At 37.4% G+C, this 26705-nt stretch overlaps 1 protein-coding gene across 1 annotated transcript in view; it reads left to right on the forward strand.

The window, feature by feature from the left end:
* Positions 1-26705, forward strand: part of LOC122789905 (putative defense protein 3) — a 157310-nt gene that overhangs the window by 95450 nt on the left and 35155 nt on the right. Inside the window, exons 2-3 of the mRNA XM_044057358.1 lie at positions 9672-9784; positions 14523-14638. Of these exons, the coding sequence (XP_043913293.1) occupies positions 9672-9784; positions 14523-14638 (229 nt within the window). The remainder of the gene's footprint in view (positions 1-9671; positions 9785-14522; positions 14639-26705) is intronic.

Raw genomic sequence — 26705 nt, forward strand, 5'->3', positions numbered from 1 at the left:
AATACAACAGGATTGGTTTAGCCTGTATAACTGTCAGAGTGTATGTATGTATCCTTGCAACCATGCCCATGCTGAAAAAAAGTCATCTACTTGTTTCAAATTTTGTTGCAGCCTAACTTCGGCCCCCAGCAGGGAAAAAAGTTACAGCTCCAGACTTCAAATTTAACTATCCTGCAATCTTATTCACATATCATTTCACAGCATTTTATGCTGTACATACCTGCAACATTTCAGTGAAAAAAAATGCTGTTGCAAGTTTTATATATTTTGTACAGTTTGCAGCTTTCTTGAGTTCTTGCTAACTAAATAGTAGTTGCAAATGTATCTGCGGATCTTATATGTGCAATGTAACAGTAGCAAGATGTTTCAGTCAATAAACATGCACTAGAACTATGCATTGGCTGCATTCAATGAAGTTCAAAGACAAGGCCATAGTCTGGTCGTCTCAGACAAACAGCACTATCACAATCAAGCTGAAATGAGAACAATATACAGAACACCATTTTAAGTCTTGTGTTAGACGTAGGTGCTTAATTTGGGTGATTTTCCTCAGATGGAAGTAAGAGGATTTAATCACTCACTAATAACGCATCCCGTACCATCACATTATGACATCATGCCTTAGATAGAGACTCCAAGGAGTTACCATAACAAACAATCACAGGCTTACCACAGACAGGATTAGAAGGATGCAATGTAGCATGAAGGATCAAAGAAGTGCCAGCCATTGACAATGGTACTATTAAATAACAGTGTGGGGTCTTATGTACACACACACACACACACAGACACACATTGTTTGCATTTTGATAATTCTTTAATATGTACATCTTATATATGCGTGTGTGTATGTGTATTATATATATATATATATATATATATATATATATATATATATATATATATATATATATATATTTCTTACTATACTATCCTTATATCCCAGTCTTTTTGATATAATGAAAACTGCATATTTTTTATTCATTCATAACTTCTTGCTTATTATACCTCATCATATTTGCTCTTCCATATCAACCAAAAGCCTATAAATAAATCTTTATAATTTTAACTTTCTCTTCTTTTTCTCATATATTCTATAAGACATCAGATCCACATATATTGTTTTACAGTATAAAATATTCTACTAAACTTCCTCTCTACAACTTTCAAAATTACACATAATTTCTTCCATTTTTTTACCTGTAGTTTATTCACAGAAATTCTCTACAGATCTATTCAACAACATCATTATATCAATAACAGTTATAGCATTCTTTTATTCTAAGTCTTGCCATGTATTAACCCAACAATATGCTCCATAAGCACCCAACAATATGTTTCATCTTATTACCAAACTACAGATTAACAATAACAAATGCATAAACATTGTCTGCGTTTACATTCCCCCAGGTAATAATACAAACACCCTAGAGGACATCCTCCACTGGTTATCCAGTACCTACCCCAAGAAACTATGGTGCTTGGAGATTTTAACATTGATTGGAACACCTGCTCCTCAGAATCTCCTACAACCCATGTCAACCTACACGGTTTTACGCAGCTCATATCCTCCCCCACCAGGATAGGCAAACCCAATAACGAAGACAGTATCCTAGACTGGATACTTATCAACAGCCACCCCTATATGTACAAGTCAGGAACCCTCCCATATGACCTAAGAAACCACTTACTTACATAGATTATCAAGCACAAGGTGGACAACTCCCACCAGACCACCTTTAAAACCATCAGAAAAAATAAGAACTTCAACACCAATTTTCAAAATGAACTTAAAGTTTGCAATTGGTGAATCCTAAATCACAAATCCCTATAAATAAATCCCTATGTCACCCAATGGGTTGCTAAATGGCTTACTGATAGAACCCACACTGTAAAAGTAGCCGACTCCAAATCCAGCTCCAGACAAGTGACAAGTGGAATACCTCAGGGTTCAGTCCTGGGGCCGCTCTTGTTTGGCATCTACTTCTCTGAAGTACAGGTCAACACTAAGGGACTCTGGCTAACAAAGTTTGCAGATGACTGCAAACTGGGAGCCATTATTGAATCCCCAAATGATGTGGATACTCTACAAAAGGGCCTTACAGAAACAGATGCTTGGTGCCAGAGCCATGGGCTCAAGCTCAATGCCAAGAAATGTATTATTATCCCTTTGGGAAAAACATGTATCCATGAATTACCATATAGGTGGCAGTACACTAAACACAGAAAGTGTGATAAGAGACTTAGGGACACAGGTGGACAGTGGTCTCACCTTCGATAACCACATCGCCACAACAGTCAGGAAATCCTTCTATGTAGCACACCTCATCACGAAGGGCTTTTCATCCAGAAAAAAGGAAGTCATTGTCCCACTGTACTCATCCCTCATTAGACCCATTATAGAATACAACGCCCATTTGGTATGTACCTCTCAAGACATCTGCAACAACTGGAAAGGCCTCAGAAATACCTCACTAAAAGAATCACAGGCCTAAAGCAGATGCCCACGCTGACCGCCTTAAAACTCCAGCTATACTCTGTCGCATATCGTCTACTCAGAGGCGATCTCTGCTTAACATACAAGGCCATGTCAAACCCAGAGCTGTTGGACATGCTACACTTAAAGAAATCCCAATCCCTCAGAGCTACACGCTCCAGGGATCTAAACCTTGTCATCACAATAAACAAAACATGTTGGAGGGATAGGTTCCTGACCCAGAGACTCCCCAGACTCTGGAATAGATTGCCCATACATGTCAAGCAGAGTGCCTCTTTGGACCTCTTCAAGAGGAACCTTGACGATTGGATGGGAGAAAGGAAATTCACCCCAGGGATCACGTCAGTCGCCCTGCTAGACAGGGGTCCAGGAAAGTAAATAATGTGGGAAGAAATAGCCAGGGAATTGTTATGGCTAGGCTTGTATAGGCCCTAGGGCTGATAGCCTAGTACCAACCTATGAACCTATGAACCTTACACTGAACGATGCAGTAGCATACTTTAATTCCATATTCCTTACTATTCTTGATTCTCAGGCTCCTGCTCACTCCATTAGAACCAAACAAAAACTGCCTTGTGGCTCTCAAAAGAGACCAAATCTATAATCATAGTTAGAAATAAGGCATGGGACAAATGGCATGCCACAAAAGACCCACTAGAACAACTCGGCTACCGACAGCTAAGGAACCACACAAAACATCTATTATACTAGACCAAAAACAACTTCTACCATCTTCAACAAAAACATCACAACAAACCTCAAAAGTTTTGGCAGGAATAAACAAACTACTTCACCCAGGACAGTCCTCTACTCCTACCCCGTCAGCTTCCAACCATAAATCCCCAGAGGATACTGCAAATACCTTCAATAGTTTCTTCACAGAGACTATCCAATCCCTAGCCAGCCAACTGGCACCCAGCTGCTCCAACCCAAATTCTGCCACAGCCAATACCCCATTCTCCTTTAGCTAATACCCCACTCTCCCTTAGCTAATACCCCACTCTCCTTTAGCTAATACCCCACTTTCCTTTAGCTTTCAGCCTGTTCTTACATCACTTATCAGATCTCTAATTAAGAAATTAAAACCAACTACTCTAGCAGCTGATCTCCTCCCACCAGAGTATTTGCAAAAAGCAGCAGATGACATAGCATACCCCACCTCCATCCGAATCAACAGAACCTTATCTGAAGCCACCACCCCCTTCATTTGGAAAATATCTCATGTAATACCACTCCTTAAAGGAGGCAACTCCTTCAAACTGTCAAACTTTAGACCCATAGCCATTCTGTCACCATTGGCTAAAATTAAGGAGAACTGTGTCCATAAACAACTTATGCATTATCTTACCCAGAATAAGCTGTTGACTAACTCTCATTATGGTTTTAGGCCACACCAGAGTACCACCTCAGCCCTCCTATCCTTCTCTAACACCATAAACCATAACCAAAGTAATAGCAAGCTTTCCTCAGCCCTCTTTTTAGATCTCTCCAAGGTCTTTGATATGGTCAACCACCAAATACTCATGCACACCCTTAAGGCATTCTCACTAAATAGCCGTGTGCTTCAATGGTTCCAATCTTACCTGTGTGGTAGACAACAAGCCATCCTATGGCAGAACAAGCTATCAGCCCATCTACCCATTACCCTAGGTGTCCCCCAGGGCTCCGTACTAGGACCCCTTCTCTTCTCTCTCTTTATTAATGACCTTCACACTGTCATCCCAAATGCTACCTGTATCCAATATGTGGATGACTCCACTTTGATTTGTTCATCCACCTCCCCGACAGAACTAATGACATTAACCCAGAATACTTTCAATATAGTTGAAAACTGGCTCTCTAACCATCAGCTGATATTAAACCCTAACAAAACAAAGTTGCTTCTTTTCTCCCCCACTTGTAAGTCTTCCTCACTACTCTTTACCATAAAATCTAATAATGGTACCATTATCTCCCCAGATGCACAAACCAAACTCTTGGGCATCACAATAGACAACACCCTCAAATTTGATATCCATGTCAATCAAACTATCAAAACCATTAGCAAAAAACTTGGCTCCCTCTATAAGATGAAACCTTTCCTTACTCCATTTGCTAGGACAGCTATTGCTCATTCCCATCTACTCTCCACTCTTCTCTATGCCTCCCCTGTACTCACTAATTTGAACAAACCCACTCTTAGCAAACTCTCCAGCTGTTATATTGCTAGATTTGCAACAGGCACAGCCTGTAGGACCCACCACTGTCACAACTTAAATCTTCTGGGGTGGCTAGAATGGCTTAGCCTACTTCAGTACAACCAGCTTATAATTGCCCATAAAGTTCTCAACCACCCTGATAATACGCCTGCACTTAAAAATATCATCAACCCTTATAGCAACCTGAGGTCACCGCTCTTCTAATAAACTACTGGTTCAAACATCCAAAATCAACAACTCTGCTGGGAACTCTCTGCTAACTCTGTTGGCAAAACTTGGAACTCTCTTCCTGCTGATCTTACTCTTGAACCCTCTCTTACTCAGTTCAAAAAAAGCCTCAAGCTATACTTTAAAACTCACTGGCTATGTCCTTGTTCAAAACCCGACTAGATCCTCCTCTATAATCTGTAATCAAGTTACATGGCCTAGTCAATGTGTTAACACTGTTTTAAAAATGTATGATTATATTACCTGCTTCCTCAACTGGAGCCTATAAACTGTGTGTAACCGGTAATCATCTTGTGATTTCTACTGTATGTTCTACCTTGGAGCTTTTCTCCCCGGGCCTCCACTGAAAATGGACATGTATCCAGTCAGACTATCTCAGTGTACAAATGTAAAATAAAAATAAATAGGTTTATTGTACCACACTTTCCTACTCTCTTGTGTATTCTCAACTCATAACTGCTACTAAAAAAAATTTCATCTTCAAACAAATCAGACCATCAAATATTTCTTCCTCTACCATTTTATAAGTAATTAAACGTTGTTCATATTTTTATATAAAAATTTCCCTAATTAACTTTATCAATTTAAATATTTCTAAAGGTGAAATAAATATGCAATGATGTCATACACCAATAGCTTCATTAACTACAACTTTCCTTTTTTGTTTGTATATCATACCTCTTTCCACATATTTAACCTTCTTCCCAAAAAGGATTTAATTATTTATAAAAAGCTTTCTTTTAAGTGGAAGAATATACATACACTTTTTTAAAAAATGCTAATATTCCATTTAATACACAGTTTATTAAATATGCTTTTGTCTTAAAAGAAAGCCTTGAAAGTTGTTTTCCCATAACACAATGTCCTTATATCTTCTATCACATACCATTCTCTGTATTTGCATTTTTTCTTTCAAAATACTACTACTAGTGCAGATATTTATGTCTCAGAAAAACATATTCTCACAAAATTGTCACCACTGTCCACAATTTTTATTTGTTTCTCCAGTATGAATTAATCCCACCTTCTTCAACTTAGTTTCCATATCTTTACTTAATTAATTTTTGCCAATAAATTATTTCATATTAAAATAAAGTCATCAGCATAAGACAGTGCAGTATATATTATTATTCCCTGTTCAGTCTCCCATTTTACCTCGTCTAACTTTTTCTTATTATTTTCAACAACCACATTAACAACTAATAAAAAAAGCTTCCACTCATTGGTCATCCCTGCTCTACAAGTTATAAAAAATGTATCCTTTTTTCAAACCACTCATTTACTAAAACCTGTATCCATGTTTTTTTCAGTTAACTGTATCACCTTTTACCTGTACCATAACACTCTAAAACATTTCATGCTATATATGATACATATTATGTAAGGCCTTTCTCATATCTCATGCCATAATCCTTTTAACAGTATCTGTTATTTGTTAATATTTATACTTTATTTCCCCCTTTTACACTCTTTTCTACTCATCATACTCTTATCATATGCTACTTTTTCCAAGCAAATGAGACACCTCTTTCTTTTCCCCCTTTAAAAATAGTTTTGCCATAATATCATATCTTTTAAAAATGCCCCACCATTTTGATCAAGTTTTATAAACAGGTCTCATGCCAATGTGGCACTGCCACATCATTTCAATATCCTCCTTTATTTCATGCACATTTCCACATTCACCTGTTAATCTTTTATTTTCCCTTTTTCCATTCTCTTAACATTTTGAAAAAAAGTAGTTATATGCCTATATGATCTGTAAAAACAAGTATTTCTGCCTCCTTCTACTTCCTTCAAAGATACCAAAATGTAAAAACTAATCTATCTCTGGTTACATTTCTCTCATTTATGGATATTGCCATCACCTCCAATTCCCCATGAATTATTCTTTGCATTTTTAGTATTTAGTAGAGCTTACTTTTATGTTTTTCTTTAAATGCAGTTAAAAATCACCCACTACTTTCACATCCACATTAAAAACCACATCCTGTTTATTTTTTTAAACATTTCTTCTCCCCCTCAAGTACTTGTATATGGTTTGTCTCACAGATATAAGGTACAGGGTTTGATTCTGAACTCTGGTTATTGACCAAGCTTATAATAGTCAGTCAACTGACAGCCTATAAAGTAATGTGCTAACCTTATTGGTCCCCTCTTTTTTTCCTAAGATATATATATATATATATATATATATATATATATATATATATATATATATATATATATATAGATCAGTGCTGCCTTTCTTGGCCTTGCTACTATGATATTTAATGTATTTGTTGATGTATTGTTTATTTATTTCAGTGATGTCCCTAATCTTGAGAATTAATCTTGACCTAACCTCTACACCACTCTTCTTCCCATAAGTATTTGGAATTGTTGTTATTGTGTTGACATGAACATTCCAACCCTGTTTTAATATCACAGCCCTTTTTAACTCACTTTTCATAATTGTTGGCATTTAGTGACTATACAATAACATCCTCTTTTCCTTTGTATATTCTTGTCCTGTACCATCCCTTTGTCTTTATCTTTCTAACTCTAATTCCTACATTTTCTTCATCCTTTTCTTCTCTACCATATTTTTAACTAGCCTCTTCCTTTCATCTAAATCTACTGTTTCAAATATGAATTTCCACATTTGCAGTTTCCAACATGCTTTTCTGAGCAAATATAATCTCATCCCATACATTTTCAGTTTGCTCATTGCAGTCAGTGATATCAGGTTCAGTGTTACTTCCATTTTCACAGTTTTTATCACTCTGATTTTTATTACTAGTTTATTTTTCTAATTTGAGTGTTTCACTTTTCTCACTGTCACTATCAAACCAAAGATAGCCTGTTTTATTACATTCTTAGATACAGATTTTCCATATATGTTCCTTTTCCCCACAATGATTACATTGCCTTTTGGTACATTCCTTAATCAAGTCTCCATTATCCTTACAAAAATAACATCTCTTAAGCTGCAAAGTCTCACTTTTACATTTACTGTTATCACAGTTAGCAAATGACATAGTTTGAATTAATCAGTTTTCACTCATACCCATAGTTTTTAAATGTGAAATACTGTCACACAGCAATGTTTTAAATATTCCTCCAAATCTCTTGCTTTTATCATCAGTTCTGAATATTAGAAACAGTGTTTTTCTTAGGCTGTATACTCATGCTAGTCAGTAGACACTCCTTACATGGATAAGCATTATTTGTCTCTGCAAATCTACTGACAACATGCCTAAAGAATTCAAAGCTTCCAAACATGATATCAAAGAATGCCTCATTATCCATATTAATTATTAACCATACACAGATACCTAATGGTGCCACTATTCTATCCCAGATAATATAAGTATTTAATGCTGCTTCCTTCTTAATTTTCAATCTAATCAATCTAACTGATTTTTTTCTTCTTTCGTTTGTTGATACTGTCATAACCTATTTTCCTCCATTATGATTACATATACAAGTGTCTTTTTCTGCAAACTCTTGACTTCATAACATGCTCCTTGACTTATACATTTATTGTGTCATTCCAACCCTTGGCCACTTTTTTGGCTCTTCAGGATGATGGAATTAAAGATGTCTTCTCCATTATGGTATTTTACTGGAATTGCACTTCTAAAGGCAATAGCTTCTTCACAACTTCATTCCAGCAAAGGGTCAGTTTAAATTCTGGCTCTTCTACAGTCCAAGGTTTTAGTAACATATCATTATCCTGACCTCCTTCAGATGCTGTGGTGATAATCACAGACTACTCTGCCATCGACACATCTTTCCTTACTCACAACTTCCTCCTCCTCCACGTTGGTGTAACAGACTGAATCTTCTCATAACTGAAAGGCATATAGGAATTTCTCTGCTGTCTTGGTCAAATACCCCCCCTTAAATGTATAAATGCCACCTCAGGACTCCCCTGAAAATGAACCACAAGCCTAGTGGGACTAATCCAGTCACAAAAACAAATAACTAAAGAAATAAAACTCATACAATTCTGAAAATGTAAAAACATTGTTCTGCCATTTGACTGGATCTTGGAGTAAATACAATACATGGTAGCACCTACATAAAGCATTTCTTTTATCAAATGTGCATCCATGATCTTCTGATTACACTTTAAATGTTTCAGTTTTGTCCCAGACTGCTACTTCCTCTATTCAAAATTGGTGCTTCTTCCTCCTTGTTTTTTTAATTCTGCCTATACTGCCATCTTACCAACTCACAAAGGTATCACAGCTATACTTATCAGGCCATTATTTCACTGGCTATGCCCGTGGCCTCCCCACTGACACTGCCTATGGTCACTCCCAGATGCCTTATTTTGTGATAAACATTTTTCATATCTTTTTCTTCTTCTATATCATATTGTGCTTTGTCTTGTTCTGGTCTTTATGTTTCTTTCTGTGCATTTATGCATGCATTTACCCCTAGATTAAACCATTATATTACTCCTCTTATATGAATGTGAAATATGGGAATTAACCTTTTCAGCGTCATGTAATAAACAACTGCACTAAACTTTTATTTTGTTTAAATTAATCTTGAGCATAATTTGAGAAATCTAGAAAAAATCATTGTACGTGTGTGTATGTATACACAGACACAGAGAGGCAGTGAGAGATGGAAAAGGCATCCTGACCTCATATGTCTTATGGCAAATTATGGATTTATTATTTATATATGAAATACTTCAATTTATGATGCATCAAAAAGGAGTTAACCCTTTAACTCATTATTTTATGTTTCAGTTACAATTACTGGACAGAATTACCAAGGACTGCTTCTAGAAGCTCGAATGTATGGCATTAAATCATCTCTGGGCAGCTGGATGATGCCACCCCTAAATACTAAATTCCTAAAGGTTGGTACAAGTGTCAGAATATCTTCATACATAAATTTATTTATTAAACATGAAATGTATAATTCAAGCTTTACTAGGCTTATTAAGAAAAGTCATATTTAATTACAAAGTTTTACTTTCTAACCATATATTTAGCTATATGAATCTGGCTATCAGCAATAAACTGTTTAAACAATCACCCACGGATGGGTGGGGGCAATGCTGGGCTTACCCATGGTTGGGCTGGTTTGGTCACGAGTGCGAAGCCCGAGTGACTAAACAAAGACAACCGTGGGTAAATCCAGCATTGCCCACACCCAGCCGTGGGTTATTGCTATTATACAATGACATTATTTAAGAAAAAAAATACTTACTTTTCTTAAATAATGCCATTGTATAATGACTCTGTGCTACCCTTCCGCAGGTATCCTGGGGCATTTCTGATGTACTGCGCATGCGTAAGGGTCGTGTTCCCATGCTTATGCAGTACATCAGTACTGTGCAGAGGTAGAAACGGAGAAAGGAAGATCTCTGTTGCTTTTTAAGTATCTTGCTATGTTAAATGAGTTTAACATAGCGAGATATCTTTAAAAAAAGCAACAGAGAAAGGAAGATCTCCGTTGTTTTTTTTAAGCTATACATAGCAAGATTAAAGCAACATTGCTACCTCTGGACAAGAAAAAAAAAATCAGGGGATATACTAACGGAAAAAGTCTGGGCGACCAGACCTTTTTCCGTTAGTATATTCTCGGATTTACAATGGGCACGCTGGTAGGGCTAGCCAATCAGTGTGCTTGTTTTCGAATGTTTAGGGCCATTCATTGTATAATCATCAATAAACGTTTATTACCTGAATTTTTTTTTTACATTAATGCATTTTAATTTCCTGACTGAGTAGCTATACTTGAAAAAAGAAATGTCACTGTTTTTATATACTTCCCAAACTTCACAAGATCCCTTTTTACATTTCTTTCTGATAAGGAGTTTGTTTCAGACAGAGGGGCATTTAACATCTTATAGATAATAGCTTACATTGAGCTGTTGACAAATTAGACAATGTTTTACTTTGTGTTTTATACAACTATTTGTATATAACCAGGCTACGGAAACATGAGAGATGCAGACTACTTGATCCCAAGGTTAATACTCCCATTTTCCCTGTCTACTGAAATAGCACCAAACACTTGGTAATCTACAGCCTTACTATCTCTAGCACTCTCACTCAAAACTTGCCTTATGACTGTATAACTTCTGTGATACCATCTCAAGGATGAAATGGTTCTTTGAATCAGTATGTTATCAACACACACACACAATGGCAGCACAGCCTTGTGAATGGAGATTCACATATTTTTATGTTAGGTATCCATTTCTCCTATTTATTTGTTGCTGACTGGGTTAGTCTCACCATAGCCGTGTATATAAGTACAGCCATCTTCACCACATCACAGTATTGAACATGGCCAAAAGGCTGTGGTCAACCACCTTCCATGACCATGGTATGGAAATCAGGGGTGGGGGGAACCACTAGACACCAGGGACATAGTCAACCTAAGTGCTGTAATGTCACTGACATCACTACTGTGATTGGGGGAGGAGGGAATCATGAGACACCAGGAATTACTTTAAATTTAAGTGCCTTAATAGCACCGACAGTAGTACAGGGATTGGGGAAGGACAGCAGCCACTACACAAACGGGATTACACTGAGTCTAAGTCTTATAACAGTTCAGGCATCAGTACAGGGATCGGGGGTAAGGGAAGCACTAGACCCCAGGGATTACTCAACTATAAGTGTCATACTGGCAGCAACAGCATTATGGGAATTAGGGGTATGAGGAGCCAATAGGCACCATGGAAATAGTACAGTTAGGTGCTGTAATGACACCATTCCGATGGAGAAAGCAGGGTGGTGATACATACTAGTGACCAGGGCAGTGCCATAATGGCAATTACAATAATATGGTGAAAGGGGGGGGGCACACACTAACCACCATGGCATACTAGATACATGCCATAATGGCACATCAACTATTACAGAAATTTAGGGCTGGTGGGAAATACTAGACACCAGTATTCTACAAATACGCCATAACAACACATAAATTCTTGTGGAAATCATGCGGTAGGAGGGAACAGTGGTAGGTAGAAGGACTGTGGTGTTTGTGTGAGTGTGTGTGCATTTGCATTTATATTTGAATGTGTACTTGTGTGAGTGGAAGAGTGACTGCAGGGTGGGGGGGGATGCCAATACCTACATGAGCCGCAGTTTACTACCATGACATACAGATCAGCAATGATGTGAACATTACAGTAGTAACTGTGATACAGAGATATGCAAATTAGCTAACAATATGGTCTTACCTCGCCACAGCTAACATGTCTGTGAATTGCAAATTAGCTTGTCATGGGAGAAGGGTATTTTTTTAGGACCTTTAATGAATCTCGGGGTCAGTAAAGCCACGGTGGTGCAGCGGTAGTGTTGTTGCCTCACAGCAAGAGGTTCTCCCGTTCGATTCTCGGCTGGAGCGCCTTCTGTTTGGAGTCTGCATGTCCTCCCCGCAGTCGAGTGGCATTCGAAAGACATGCATAAAATGGCCGTGCCTTCGTTGAATGTTGGGCATCGAGCTGGCACCTTAGCACCGGTAAAAAAAAAAAAAAAAATCTACTACCAATCATTAGCGGACCGAAGTTCCGCTGTGGCGACCCCTAACCGGGAAAAGCCGAAAGAAGAACAATGAATCTCGGGGTCAGTAAATATATATACACACACACACACACACACACACACACACACACACACATTTTCATTTGTTCGAGGGACACAAAAGCCAGACATTCCCAAGCTGGGAAAGAGCCCTACAACCTACTTGTTCCCACCCTATAATCCTGGTAAGTCCTTCCATTCTCTAACAAAAGTCAGATGGATGGGAGCAGACTAGCTTTCTGGTTGTGGAAGGTGGACTAACCTCTTCTCAATGACATCATGCCCCTCTCCTTCAGTGGCTCCTCTGGGATGGCTAATGCTGTCCCTAGAAGGAAAACATGCCTACACAAGCTGGATTTCCCTTGGCTTTACTAGTGCTAAGCAAAACAACAGCACACGTTTGGCTAGCTCAAACTCAACTAGGTAACACCTAGTGTTCCTGCTAGGTATCACACACAGCAACCCCCCTCCACCAAGATGGGTATGCCAACAAAGGCCACTCACTCCTATCCTCACTAGTCAGCACCTACAGGGACCTGAGCTGCTACACACACTCAGGTTACCTGTGGAGTAGTAAGGACTTTATCCCTGTATGCCACAGAGCAGGCTAGCCTGCTGATCAAGTCTAACCAAATGCCCCTACAATTCTTAAAATTTTTTCAGTAACTGTTTGGCAGTTTCAATACAAAGGTAATAACAGGTTCTTCATTTTCATGCAGATTTAGATGGTTACAATAAGTGTGAAAGGATCTACAAAGTGACTAATCAGTTTGAGTTACAAATTATATTTAACAGTGAGCAGTTACAAAATAATGGGTCAGTTCATCATTCCTGATTATCTAATCATTTTCTTATCAGAATACTTGCTATGTTTTAAAGTTCGAGTTTCTCATCCCAATAATCAGTAATGGGAACAAGATGTATACCATGTCAGAAAAAGTTTTGTAAGTGTTGTTTTAAGTAAATATCCTTCTAGGAAAAAAATGTAACTGTTTTTCTGAAATGGATGTACATGTTAGATTTTTCAGCGTGATTTCACATGGTTCACAAAAGTCACATATAACCACACCATACAAAGTCAGGCAACTGTCATGGCACCCTGAAATACCACCTTAAAGAATTTCAGGTACAAAAATATGGCTATAATTATTTCATTCTTTATTGGGCAGCCTGTATATCTGTTCAGCTATCAATCTAGTCAACAAAGAATTTTGTATACTGAAGCTATGGTTTACAGAATGGCACATGCAGTTTAATGTACCAATCAAACTAATGGTATCAAAGTTACTTAAAAGCAAAGTTCTAGCTTTAATGCAAAAAACTAATAAATCTTAATCCTAATAAAAATTACAGCAATTCTTCAGGCTTCAGCATCCAGTATGTAAAGAAAAAGAATACAAAGATGTGGTATTAGAGGGCTTAAAACTCAAGAAACTGTAACATAACCCTCTTCCCCAGTCCAGGACAAAGACAGTAGAGGAAGACAAAAACTATTGTCTGTCACAAATTACAATTCAAATTTCTCAGCAGCTGAATGTGAAAAGACATGAAACTAACAAACTTTTGTTGTGAATCTGTCTTGATGAAGCTACCTGATGCCGTGTTAGGTAACTGTCATGCATTTTGTTATTGTAATTATGACTGAGGTTTAACATCATTTTGATATGTTTCATTTCCTTTTACTTCTGTCTAAAAACAGATGGAATTTTATGTATCAAAGAATACTTCTACTATAATGAAAATATGCTAAGATTAAACAGATTTAGCTTATCATCTGACAATTATCAGATGAGACATCAAGAGTTGCGGTAACTAAACAGCTGATGCTATTTTACAGACTACTTGCATGCACCAGTTGCTCACACTTGTATATTGTCCCAACATTAAACTTTCAAAGGGTAAACACTTATATGAATCTATACTGCCTTCCTGATTTGCTGACTGTATCATTTTCATCTGCTTTATGTCTTCCATTTCAAACAATTTGTTTAAATGTTATTTACATACATCTTTTTACAAATATTATTTCTTGATGCCATTGTTTCCTTCTAGTGCTCAGGAAATCCCAAAGGTGCAATAACCCATTCAAATACTGAAATCAAAACTGCTAGCACAGTTTACACCTGGATGCCTCCAGAAACCAACTGTCCTCCAGTCATAACATTCAAGTAAGGAAATGTTACAGTTTTTTTTTTTTTACAATATATTATGTTCATGGCTGCATTTGGTGGCATTCACCATTGTTACAGACAATCTGCTTAGTGGTAAGGATAGGCTGGAATAGCTAGTTTCTGTTTTCCATTTCAGTTTAGTATTCAGCACTATTAACCATCAGTTCCTTAGTCCATGTTTGATTTCCTGCATTAAACTTAGAATGCAGATGGTGGTGAAGTAAAATGCTGTGTTTTTACATCCCTTATCTGTGGTGTACGTCATAACTTCTGCATAATTTTCAGCATGTATGATGGCTGCTACCTGTGTAATATAAACTTGTAAGTTTAATTTAATTCATACGTAATTATTACTTATATTAAAAATTATGCAGTAATGTACAGCTTAGCTTTATTTTGTACCAAGGGTGCTGCTGCTACTGGAATAATAAATCTGTTTCTGGTTGAGATCAAGACTGAGTTCAGTTAGCTGGTCACAACTCAGCTCAGAGTAGAAACAAGAGTCACAGAATAAGAACAGCTCGAAAAGGGATCCTGCAACGACATCTACAGATGAGACATGATCAAAACAGATTATTCTGAACTGCGGCATTCTGAGGCACATACTGACCACAGCATTCTGAGGCACATACTGACCACAGCATTCTGAGGCACATACTGACCACAGCATTCTGAGGCACATACTGACCTGAATTCTACCTCTTGAATTTCAGAATGGTAACTCAATGGTGGAGCTCAGGTACAGTACACAGACCAAACTTTGGCTCCTTCTGCAGATATTTCTTGAATGGCAGATTTGTGTTATCTGATCTCTTTCTTCAGCTACCCCACATAGAAGAAATCTTCACATAGACTACTTATCTGTAGTGTGTGAGGCTCAATACTGCAAATCGAAACACTCCAAAAATTAAAGTGCAGTTCCTACCTCCAGCACTACTTCCAACAATCTTATTTGATTTCTGATCTCGCACTGGAAAACATTCTTTCAAATGTAAATTGCATTTGAAACAAACAACTATCTAAGATTACAAGGCAGCCTGTCTGATTTAGAAAATCTTAATTCTTTTGTCAGGGCTTCAAATAGCTAGTACTCTTTAGGGCAAATGTCTAAGTTCACAGTGGTTAAGTCTGACATCCTCCACATCTGTTTTGCCACTCCATCCTGCTCTGCTACCCCATCAAGGAATCCTGTTGCACACTGGGAAATGATACTTGGGAGATAAAGAAATTGAGTGGCAAAGTTACCCTGACAGGAGATAAAGTCTGTGGCTGCTCTTTTCTAGCTCTATCTGTTCTTTTGTTCAAATTGTACATCTAACTGAAACTATAACATCACTTGCTGTTCAACAAGGAAGAGGAGGCCATTTTGTTTCCTGTGCATCTTCTCATTGCTGACACCATGTTTAGTGCCTCTCTCAATGTTCCCATGTCGCATTTAACTGAGTCCTCTAGTCAGCTGAAACCCTTTCCCTTTTTTACTGTTTTAGACTCACATTTGTCCAGTCCATGATACATGTCCTTTATTTTGATTTGAAAAAATCTGTGTGTACTTTACCAGCTAATTTTTGTTGAAGCTCTGCTAGTTTCAACAAGGATGCATTCCTCACGTCATTTTCTCCACAAGTATCTCTATCCAGCCTTGACTGCACTTTAAGAGTATTATTGATTTTGGAGAACATGAAGAAATATTATTTTTTTAACTGCTTCTTTCAGAATAGTTTATGATAAGGAAGCTACAGCCTTTTCTTTATCCTACTCTTCCAAGCCTGCATACGCTATAAATAGTTCCTGGTGTGGCAGATGGTAATGTATGCATACTGCAGCCCTCTATATCGCTGCAGTTTCAGGTCCATCGTATCTTTAAATGTCTGGATTCTGCTACAGTGATAAAAATAACATAATGCTTTATATACTTTGTTAGTAGTAACACATCAGCGTTGTTTGCAAAGCCTAAGTAATCTATCACTTCATACGAAAAGAAGATTTGAGCATGATACACACCCATACCCAGACAATGCAGTGGGAAAGAGTTCAGGCTTGGAAATCTGGAATGGTTGGTCAAAAAGGAGATGTCATCTAAGAGTGGTGTTAACTTCAACATCTTTTAAGCTACACTTAACAGAGCACAAAATCTCTTTTTTCTGTACAAGGTCTACTGAAAAACATGTAAAGGAACACAAAATATCATTTTCCACTCATACAATGCCTTTTGAAGAATAGAAATCAGCTGATAGTCAGCAAAATGATGCACCAAGGATTTATCTTCTAAAAAATTGGTTTAAATAAGAAATAAACTTTTTTTAAAGGGTGGAACTCTGTTTCCTAAAAAGAGATGGAATTTTATGTATCAAAGAATACTTCTACTATAATGAAAATATGCTAAGATTAAACAGATTTAGCTTATCATCTGACAATTATCTTTTTGCCACACTGTGGTTGCATGAAGACAAACGAACAGGAAGAGATGCACTGATTTAGCCCAGTGATACCCTTACAGTTATACAGTTTGTCAAATCAAGGGGTACAAAGTAGGACACAAGGAGTAAAGGATAGCATATATGATTTCTTTCTGCCAAAGTAGGAGCAATGCAAACCTTAACGTACTTAGACTGCACCCATAACACCCATCTGTTTAGTTACATTCTCTTAAAAAACTGCAGTAACAGAACTAATAAACTTTTGTACAAAGCAAATACACTAATTCAGTCAGATTAATAGCAAGCACTACTAAAGTTGTGTATAAAGGTTAAGAGCTGCATGAAACATAACACTCAGGAAATATCTCGAACTACAAGTGCACACTTAATTGTGCAACATTTATAATCATAAAGAATGCTCACAAATGACACAGACATTGTGGATGCATTACCAGCCACTAGAGGCTCTTTAATGTGACTGCCAATACTCAGAAGGGGAATCGAGATTACGTGCACCTCCCACCTGTTAAAGGATACCACCATATAATACATCCCCAGTTTTTTAAAAACTGAGGCATGTTTATTAGGCAATCATTAATTAATTTACAACATTCATACATAAATTAACTTGACAACTGCATGTCATGGGCTTATTACATATCATATCACACAACTTTTCAATTTTTAAGAGTTCTTAAGTCAACTGTAAAATGCATCTACAAACTGAAGGAACTGGCTACATATTAGACTGGCTTTCTAATAGTTATTACATTTATCTTCTTTTCAAATCTTTCTGTGACTCAAACTGATTCTATTTAGTCTACAATTCTGACTGTCAAGACAGTTCTGTATAAATCCCTTCCTCTAACACTGTATTTTGAAAAGTCAGTTATAAATCTTTTGTACCCTTGTGGTGTCTCTCAGTCTGCGTTACTTCTTGTTTCTTAGATATGTTTCTCTTCAACAAATATCTTCTGATACTTCTTCTGAATCTACCATTTTGAAAAATGACTACAGAATATCTAACCACTGACCTTCTCAATTCTGTTAAATTTTGATGCTCTTCTGCTTTTATTTTCAGAGAATACCCCCAGAGTTCCTGTTCTAATAAAACTATTACCTCTGCTGATTATATTCCTATTTATTTTTGATTTTGTTTTGATTCTTATTTCATTTTTTAGTTCTTGTTTTGGCTCCTTGCAGTTTATCAGTTGTCTTAGCCTCCTTGACCTACTCCTGGCCTGTGTCTGGAGGCAGTGAGGAAATCAAGGAAGCCTGAGGTGTCACCTCCCCTCAGGCAGTACAACACCATCTCACAATTCAAGAGCTTCCAGTAGGGATCTTGGAATGGTGCATTCGGGAATGTGCTCTCCCTGGAGCAGGCATGCCAGTCTTCCCTGTCTGCACTGCCTAGTGCCCAAGCCATTAATCACACCTGGGTCAACTGAGCCATTGTCAGCATTTTGTCTCTCTTTATGTCTCCAGTGTGAGCTTGACTGTCCCTTGATTCTATGACATTAATAATACAAATGATTTGGACACCTTTCTCTTTAAGCTTGTTTCTGTCATCAACTGAGCTAGTGAGAGACTAAGTCACTGAAATGGGGTATTCCCAAATTCTAAAACTGTGAGAGGACACTCCCCATAGATACTGTTAGTTCACTCCTTCATCGTAATCTTTACTGCCTGACTATTTCTCTCCACTTGCCAATTTAAATGAGAGTATCATGGTCTTATTTTAAACTCCTGGCTCATACAATGTGGACTACTGTCTGGTTTATTAGATACTCCTTGTCTCAGAAATATGGACTTCATTGCACTACTCAGATTGGTAGTGGTACTGCCTTACTTCTGGATAATTAGAATAATAAATTATAACTAATATATACATTCTCTAAAATGAGACAAATCTGTGTCCACTATTTCCAGTCTTTTCCTGGAACTGTTTAGGCAAACCTTTCTTCTTTTGGATTCTTATAATGGGGAGACATTTATGTAGAATAAGTGGTGCACATCTTTTCTTTCTGAGCTGACATCTCTGAACAATACATTACTTTTGAAGGTCTCTCCTTACATTTCTGTATTCTAGATGTAACTCATACATGTGTCCTCTCAATCAGCTGTTTTCTTGACTAACTAGGTGGTATAATTTTGTCATCTTTAAATATAAAGCTTTGGACATAACAATTTTCCTCCTTGAACAATATATAAATAAGATTGATTTCGTAATAAAGATGTTTTGATTTGGCCAAACTCTCACTGTCTATTTTTATTTTATTTATTTATTTTTGATAATTACATTTCTTTACTCTTTTTCTCTGTCACTGGTAATTGCAGAATTATCCTCCAAAAATTTGAATTCTTCTTCTGCCAAATTTTCAGTATGCTCTGCTAAATATCCTCTTTTCAACGCATCTTCCATATGTTTTTTCCTTACCTGTTATATGTATATAACTAGGAGACCACACTTCTATAAGTAAAACTCTATGTAATCTTGAAGGTAGCTTGTACAAAGATTTTCGGAACATGCATTTCAAGTGCATAAGGTTCATCCCTACTTGTACTTCTTTTCCAAAAATATATCAATGAAATTCTGCATGTTTCTATACTTGTGTTAGCCGCCACTTGTTTTCAGTTTTATAACATTTCTTTGTTCATCTGTGAAAGGTCTTGACCAGCAAACAAATGGTATACTTACTTGCAATACCAAAGTCACTATACCCTTCTGACTTGCAGCCACAGACAATATAGTTTTATTCACATCCTGGTACTCAACACAGGTGCTATGGTTGCTAGTTTCTTCATCATTTCTAAATACCACTTTAGTTCATAGCTCCATTCCTAGAGTTTGTAAGAGGCATAATTATTTCAGTCATATTAGATATAAACTTTGCAAATGAATGCACCTCATTAATGTCTCTTTGCTCACTGACTTTGGAACTTGTATTATTGCTCTGACATTTTATGCACCTTGCCTCATTTCTTTTGATGTTAGAATATTACACATATATGTTATACTTATCACTATTTTAAACTTACTCTTATTTCATTTGAAATTATAATGTCTGAATTTACTGACACACTATATTAGTTTCTGATCATGTTCCTCTTGTGTCAGACCCTATACCACTAGATCAACAATTAAGTTCACATCTTTTAAGTCTTTAATTACTTTTGTAACAGTACACAGAACTGGTTCCATACCAGATGTGTGACATTAATAATATAATTGTGAGTCCTATCACTATGAAAAAATAAAATACAAAAGGTAAACAAATACAGGAAATACTGAAACTCTAGCCAGCACTACTGGTACACTGGAAGAAATCCCTTACTGCTGCAACCCAGGTGATGAAAGTCTTATTAGCAGATCAAGCACATGCTAGAGCTGGCAAACAGACGTGATGTGGATTTGCTTCTAAGCTCTCTTCAAGGGGGAAGGTATGAGATGATGTGCTAGCAGAACGCAGGTCATTTTTATACCTCTGGTGGAGAGAGGAGCTCACAACAGACTGTTAGACCAGGTAGGTGGGAATGTTTGTGAGGTGTTCCCACCTGCCTGGTCTAACAGGCAGGTGGGAATGTTTGTGAGGAGTTCCCAATTATGGGCCCAAGACAGCAATAGTCATAGACCACCCCTCATTGCAAGCAGTGGTCTACATGTAGATTCCAGCACATAAAAAGTAGGGCTACATCTTTGTCAAGCTAATTGCTGTGTTCTCAGGTTTCCTCTTCATCCATGAATCTGTGTGTTTGTACTGAGGAGGCTGGTGACACCAGATTGATGGGGAATAAGAAGTACTAGCCAATCCAATGACTATGTAGCATAGAGAAGAGTAGGAATGCAAGCAGTTCCATGCTGCAACTGTACGTTCAACCCAATCTGCCAAACAGTATCCATCAAAAAAATATCTTGCAATGCTTTCTAATGCCATTAATTCATTTTTGTAGGCAACCTTGCCCTCTGGCATCCTGTAATGTGGGGAGGTGTACTCCCACGCCCCTGCTGCTAACATATACTTTCTCAGAGATTGCTAAATATCGGAGTAATGGGAATATTCCAAGGTAATGTAACCTTAGACCGAGACTATATTCTACTTTTCATACTTTAATCCTGACATTTTGATGATCAAAACTGGAGTCCTCACATTTGGAAAAAGAATCCTTTTGAAACAATTTTGGTTCTGATGAACTATCCAACAGAAGTCTCAAGAATTTGTACCGTCATAGTGGTGCACTACATGTAGGTAATCTGGTGTTTTCTTAATTGGGCTTCATCACAAAATAACTGTTTTGTACCTAGTATGAAAAGAAGTTTGCATTTGGCATTGTTGAAACCACTTCTGCAACTGTATGCAATGGGCTGTGCTCATTTATTGCTTTCCCATTATGCCAATTTGCTGAACAAAACTTTAAGGGGATTCATCAGCAACTCCTCTAAAAGTTTTAGTATTTTTAAGGTGTGATTAGCTAGCCTTTGTACCTTGTCCTTCCTTAGACTAGGAACTCTATGACCCAACCAATCCATTTGTTCCCTAATAACAATTTTACTTCTCATGACAGAGTTGCTTTCTTCTTCTCCTTCATAAATACTTTTATAAAGAATATATTCAAAAATCTCTGCATGCACTGTAACTGTCACGCTATCCTTAATGTGATTACTCCATCCTTGTATTTCACTTCCCAGCCTAGTGTCTAAACAAGACCTTCTTTCCATCTTAAATCCCTTTAACCAATTCTGTTCTCCATTCATGTCATGGCCTGCCTGACCTCCCAGGCTGCCTTCTTTCTTGCCTCATCTTAGCAGTCTCCCCCATGCAGTTCATGTTTCTTCTTCTTAGCTTATGCTGTACGCCTTTTTCTTATCTGATTCCATTCTTTAACCACGCACAGGCACTTCTTTATTTTTGTTTCTCTTCCTACCAAGTCCTTCCTGCACATCATTTTACAGTTCTCCATTTATGGCTTCTCATACCTCATTCATTCCCTCTACCTTCTATTATTCTCCACAACCTCTTTCACTGTCTCTGATGTTTTCCCATTTTTAGCTTCCTTACAGTCCCATGAAACTGCACTGATTTTGGATGTTGCCCACACTTCGACAATAAGCTATACTGTTTGATTATTGTTTGAAAGGAATGGCATTATCTACATTCCATCTATCACTTCTTCCTTGGTCAGCACAATTTCTTGTAGATTTGCCTTCCCTTTGCTTTCTTTCACATGATCTTTAAAGCTCCCCGAATGCTTCCATTGTCATTTTTTACTTCCTATCCTGAATGCTTAGACACTCCATTTTCTTCAAAATAAAATGAAGTCTCATACTAATAACACCATTTTCCTGATTCTTCAATTTATTTCACCTTAGTTAATTAATCTTTTCTTTTAGTTGCTTTTTGCAGTCATTATATAGCATCTATCCAACAGTTCTCAGAGTCTCATCTCTAATTAACTGAAAGTTAATATTTACATAGTTCCCTTTTTCTAATTTGTTTTCTCCTTTTCATCTTGTGGAGCCTCTTCCTTGCATAAATACTTTTCTCTCCATCTTTTCCTTTCTTGCCTTAACTAATAAACTTATATTCCATAACTACAAACATGTAGTCCGTTTTCTATTAGCTTAGGTGCTTGTTACTGCCACTGCATCTGCTTGTCCTGTTTACATACACATAGTCCCCTGACTGCATATAACCTAACAAGAAGTCATATCAAATTAACTGCAATGTGCAGTTGGTATGCAGTGTTACAGCATCAGTAGCATTGTAATCTGCAAGCAATAATGCCCAACAGAGTGTACGTTACTGAGGAAATAATGAACCACCCAGGGGTGTTATGAGGCCCTGTGCTGTAGGCAGAGGGCCTCTCCTCCACTTGAAGATCTGTTAATTTCCTGCTTATAACACCCACCCTGGAGGCCATTACTGCACTAAGAAAATGGGTACTATGTTAAACTGGTTTGTGTTTTTTATTATTTGAATACACATTTATTTATATTTTTTATATAAAATAATTCCTCTGCTTAATGTTGCATAGTTGCTACAGGATAAGTCATTACTACTGATTGATGCATTTTACATTGAAAAATACATATTATGTAAAGATTTAATGTGTAGCACACGCACACGCACACACACGCACACACACACACACGCACACACACACACACACACACACACACACACACACACACACACACACACACTTAAAATGCAGTTAACTGCATTAGTTTTGTCTCATTTATTTTCCCTCACTCACTAAACATGGCTTTTAACTGCCACACATCATCTTCTTCTTTCGGCTTTTTCCAAGTTTTTTTGGGTCGCCACAGCGGATCACCTGTCCGCTCAAGATTGGAAGTGGAGTTTTACAGTGTCGAATTGCCAACCCGGTACCCAACCTTCCACAGAAGGCACACACACACATTCACACCTAGAGCCAATTTAGAGTGTCCAATCCACCTACAGCATGTCTTTGGGATGTGGGAGGAAACCGGAGCACTCGGAGGAAACCCATACAACCATAGGGAGGACATGCAGTCTCCACACAGAAGGCACCCCAGCTGAGGATCGAACTGGAAAACCTCCTGCTGTGAAGCGACAACGCTAACTGGTGCACCACCGTGGCCACCCTTTTAACTGCCACACATACATAATGAGGGGAAATTAAAACTCCAGCTCAGCTCCTTTCAACTGCTATGGCAGTTACTTCAGTTATTTTATCAGTTTTATTTACTAGTTTCTTTGGATGATCATGATAAATAACTAAAAATCAACAATCCACAAATCAGCCAAAAATAAAAACTGAAAATCAAATAACTTGGCTGACACCAGTCTGGAACTCAGGAAGAGTAAATTACATTTATTCACATAAAACCATGAACTGCATATAAACAAGTTAAGTGCTTTTGTTCTTTCAGTAAGGACTTCATCAGAACTAAAAATATGCTGCTTCTACACATTTAAATACAAAATGAGTTAATTAGCTAACCAATTAGCATAAATCAATTTTTAAGCATATCTAATCCATTTTTTAAAGCAACATTACACATCTAAAGTATTTATAATAAAACATAAAATATAAAATGTAAAACATAAAATGAAAAATATAAAATTACAATACAACCCTTCATTGCTGTGCATGTCAAAACAGCAAATAAAAACTTCCTCACCGAAGGTTGTTCTGCCAAGACACCAGTATAATTGAAAGCAAAACAAACAGTAGCAACCACCACTCGGATTTATTGTTTTATTCCAATAAAAAAAAGCAATAAGGAGCAGCGAAATATACAAAAGATGAACGCTTTCGGGCTGTGACCTTCTTCAGATAAAAATGTTGTATGACACTGTAATTTAAAAATAGAGTGGCAACCAATCATGTCTTAGTACAAAACCCACCTTTTCTTGAGTGTGGGTTTTAAAAGGACTACCTCATTTAATCCTGGATACCTATGTGCTGTCAGTTCCACTATCCATTTGGTTTCTTCCAACTCTGTATCATTCACTATGTCCCCACCTCTATGTCCCTTCCTTATATTTCAGATGGCCTTAAACTTAAAATAATGACCTTCATTATTAAAAACATGCCTGGCTAGGGCGTTATGTTCGTTCCAAGTTCTTATTGCAGACAGATGATTTAAAATCCTAACCTTGAATTTATAGTTGGTCTTGCCCACATAGCAGCATGTGCATAATTGACATGTCGCAAGGTATACCAAATTGTGCATGTTACAATTCGCTTTTGCCCCAAAATAATACTCCCTGCCTGTAGCTGGATGCATGAAAATATTGTTCTTATCTATGCTATTACACGCTTTACATGTCCCACAAGGTTTGGTTTGTAGCCTCACAGTAAGACGTTGTCCTGTTCCATTCTCAGCTAGAGCATCTTCTGTGTGGAGACATGCATGAATGGGCGTACCTTCGTTGAAGGTTGTGCGTCAGGGCCGGCAACTCGGCATGTAAAAAATCTACTGCCAATCATTAGCGAACCGGAGTTCCGCTGTGGTGACCCCTAACAGGGAAAAGCCGAAAGACACAACAACAACAACTGATTATTACCTATTTGGCCACTTTTTCTTTTTCATTACTCAAAATGTCCTTTAGGTTCCTATTTCTTCTAAACCCAAAGGATGGTTGGTCTGCCACAACCTTTCTCAGTTTATCATCTGAAAATAACATTTTCCAGTTTCGCCTAATGATTTCACACACCCCATGAACATTATTACTATACGTTAACATAAGTCTGAGGGTATTATCATGCTCTTTCCTATTGTTAGCCATAGTTCTACTGAGCCCCTCTTGTTTGAGCCAAGGTTGCACTTTATTACCCCTAAACTCTCTTTGTCTATGGGTAATGTTCTTGACTATATTACTATCATAACCCCTTGTTTCAAAATGTCCTATCATTTTGGTTAACTCCTCCTCGTAATTCGACTCCTCTGTGCATAATCTAGAAATCCTTCCCATTTGGCCCATAACAATATTATCAGACATAAATCTGGGGTGCATGCTATCTTGTGTAAGGATATTATTTTTCCAAAAAATAAAAAATGCATCATGGTGACATTAGATATGAATAGTTTATTCACAGTGATAAGTAACAGATATGGGACACAAGCATTGTGCATTTGCTAATAGAGCTACAACTGATAGATGGTAAAAAGTCAGAATTAATCAGCAACTGTAGTGTTGGAATATAATGTTTTTGAATGCATGGGGAATCTATACAGACAGACACAGGGGGTAGCCATGGGCACCCCCTGTGTAAATACCTATGCTAATTTGGTAATGTCTTTCTGGGAGAGACATTTTGTCTTGAGTGTGCACAATCCTTGGAGAGACAAAGTTTGCCTATATGGGCGCTTTGTAGATGACATTTTCTTGTTATGGGGAGGTAATGAAAATGAATTGACTGGCTTCATAACTTATTTGGAATCCACCACAACCTTTCTCAGGTTTTCAGTAAATTTTTCAGAGACTACCATAAATTTTTTTAGATGTGAGACTCATACAGGATGAATTGGGGTTTAAAAGTACCATATATAGATAAGAATGTTGGAAAAATAATATCCTTACACAAGATAGCATGCACCACGGATCTTATTTCCTTTAGATAATATCTGCAAATTTCCATTGCATTATTTGCCACTGCTTCCAATGTGTAACAACTGCAAATTACCATTGCTTTTTTGCCACTATTTCAATTGATTAAAAATGGCAATTTTTCCATTCCATTATTTGCCTAAACACAAAAATGTAAATATGATTCTCCCCGTGTATACGACTGATGTCCTTCTATTCTCATGTTGCAGTATTCATAACCTTAGGGAGTTGCTGCCTGCAGCACCGGACATACGGCCAGTATACCAAAGTCTTTCAATCAGGGGTACATGCGACGTAAAATGCAGGGACCATAAATTGACATCAGCTACAACTGTGACATCTGCACGTACCCAACTCAAAATTTTTCTGCCAGTGAGAATCAGACATCCGTCCGCCAGTTCAGAATTATGGTGTTCACTCGACATCGTCAATCCGATTTCAATGATCGTTCTCCGGCTGTCTGCTCAGAGATAAGTACCCTTGTGGGAATTTCTTTGCTTATTTGCCTTTTGTCATGACGAACATGTCTTCTACTAAGGGAAAGTG

Source organism: Protopterus annectens, chromosome 15.part0, assembly GCF_019279795.1.
Source record: "Protopterus annectens isolate FY-2018-M chromosome 15.part0, PAN1.0, whole genome shotgun sequence".
Lineage (NCBI taxonomy): Eukaryota > Metazoa > Chordata > Ceratodontiformes > Protopteridae > Protopterus > Protopterus annectens.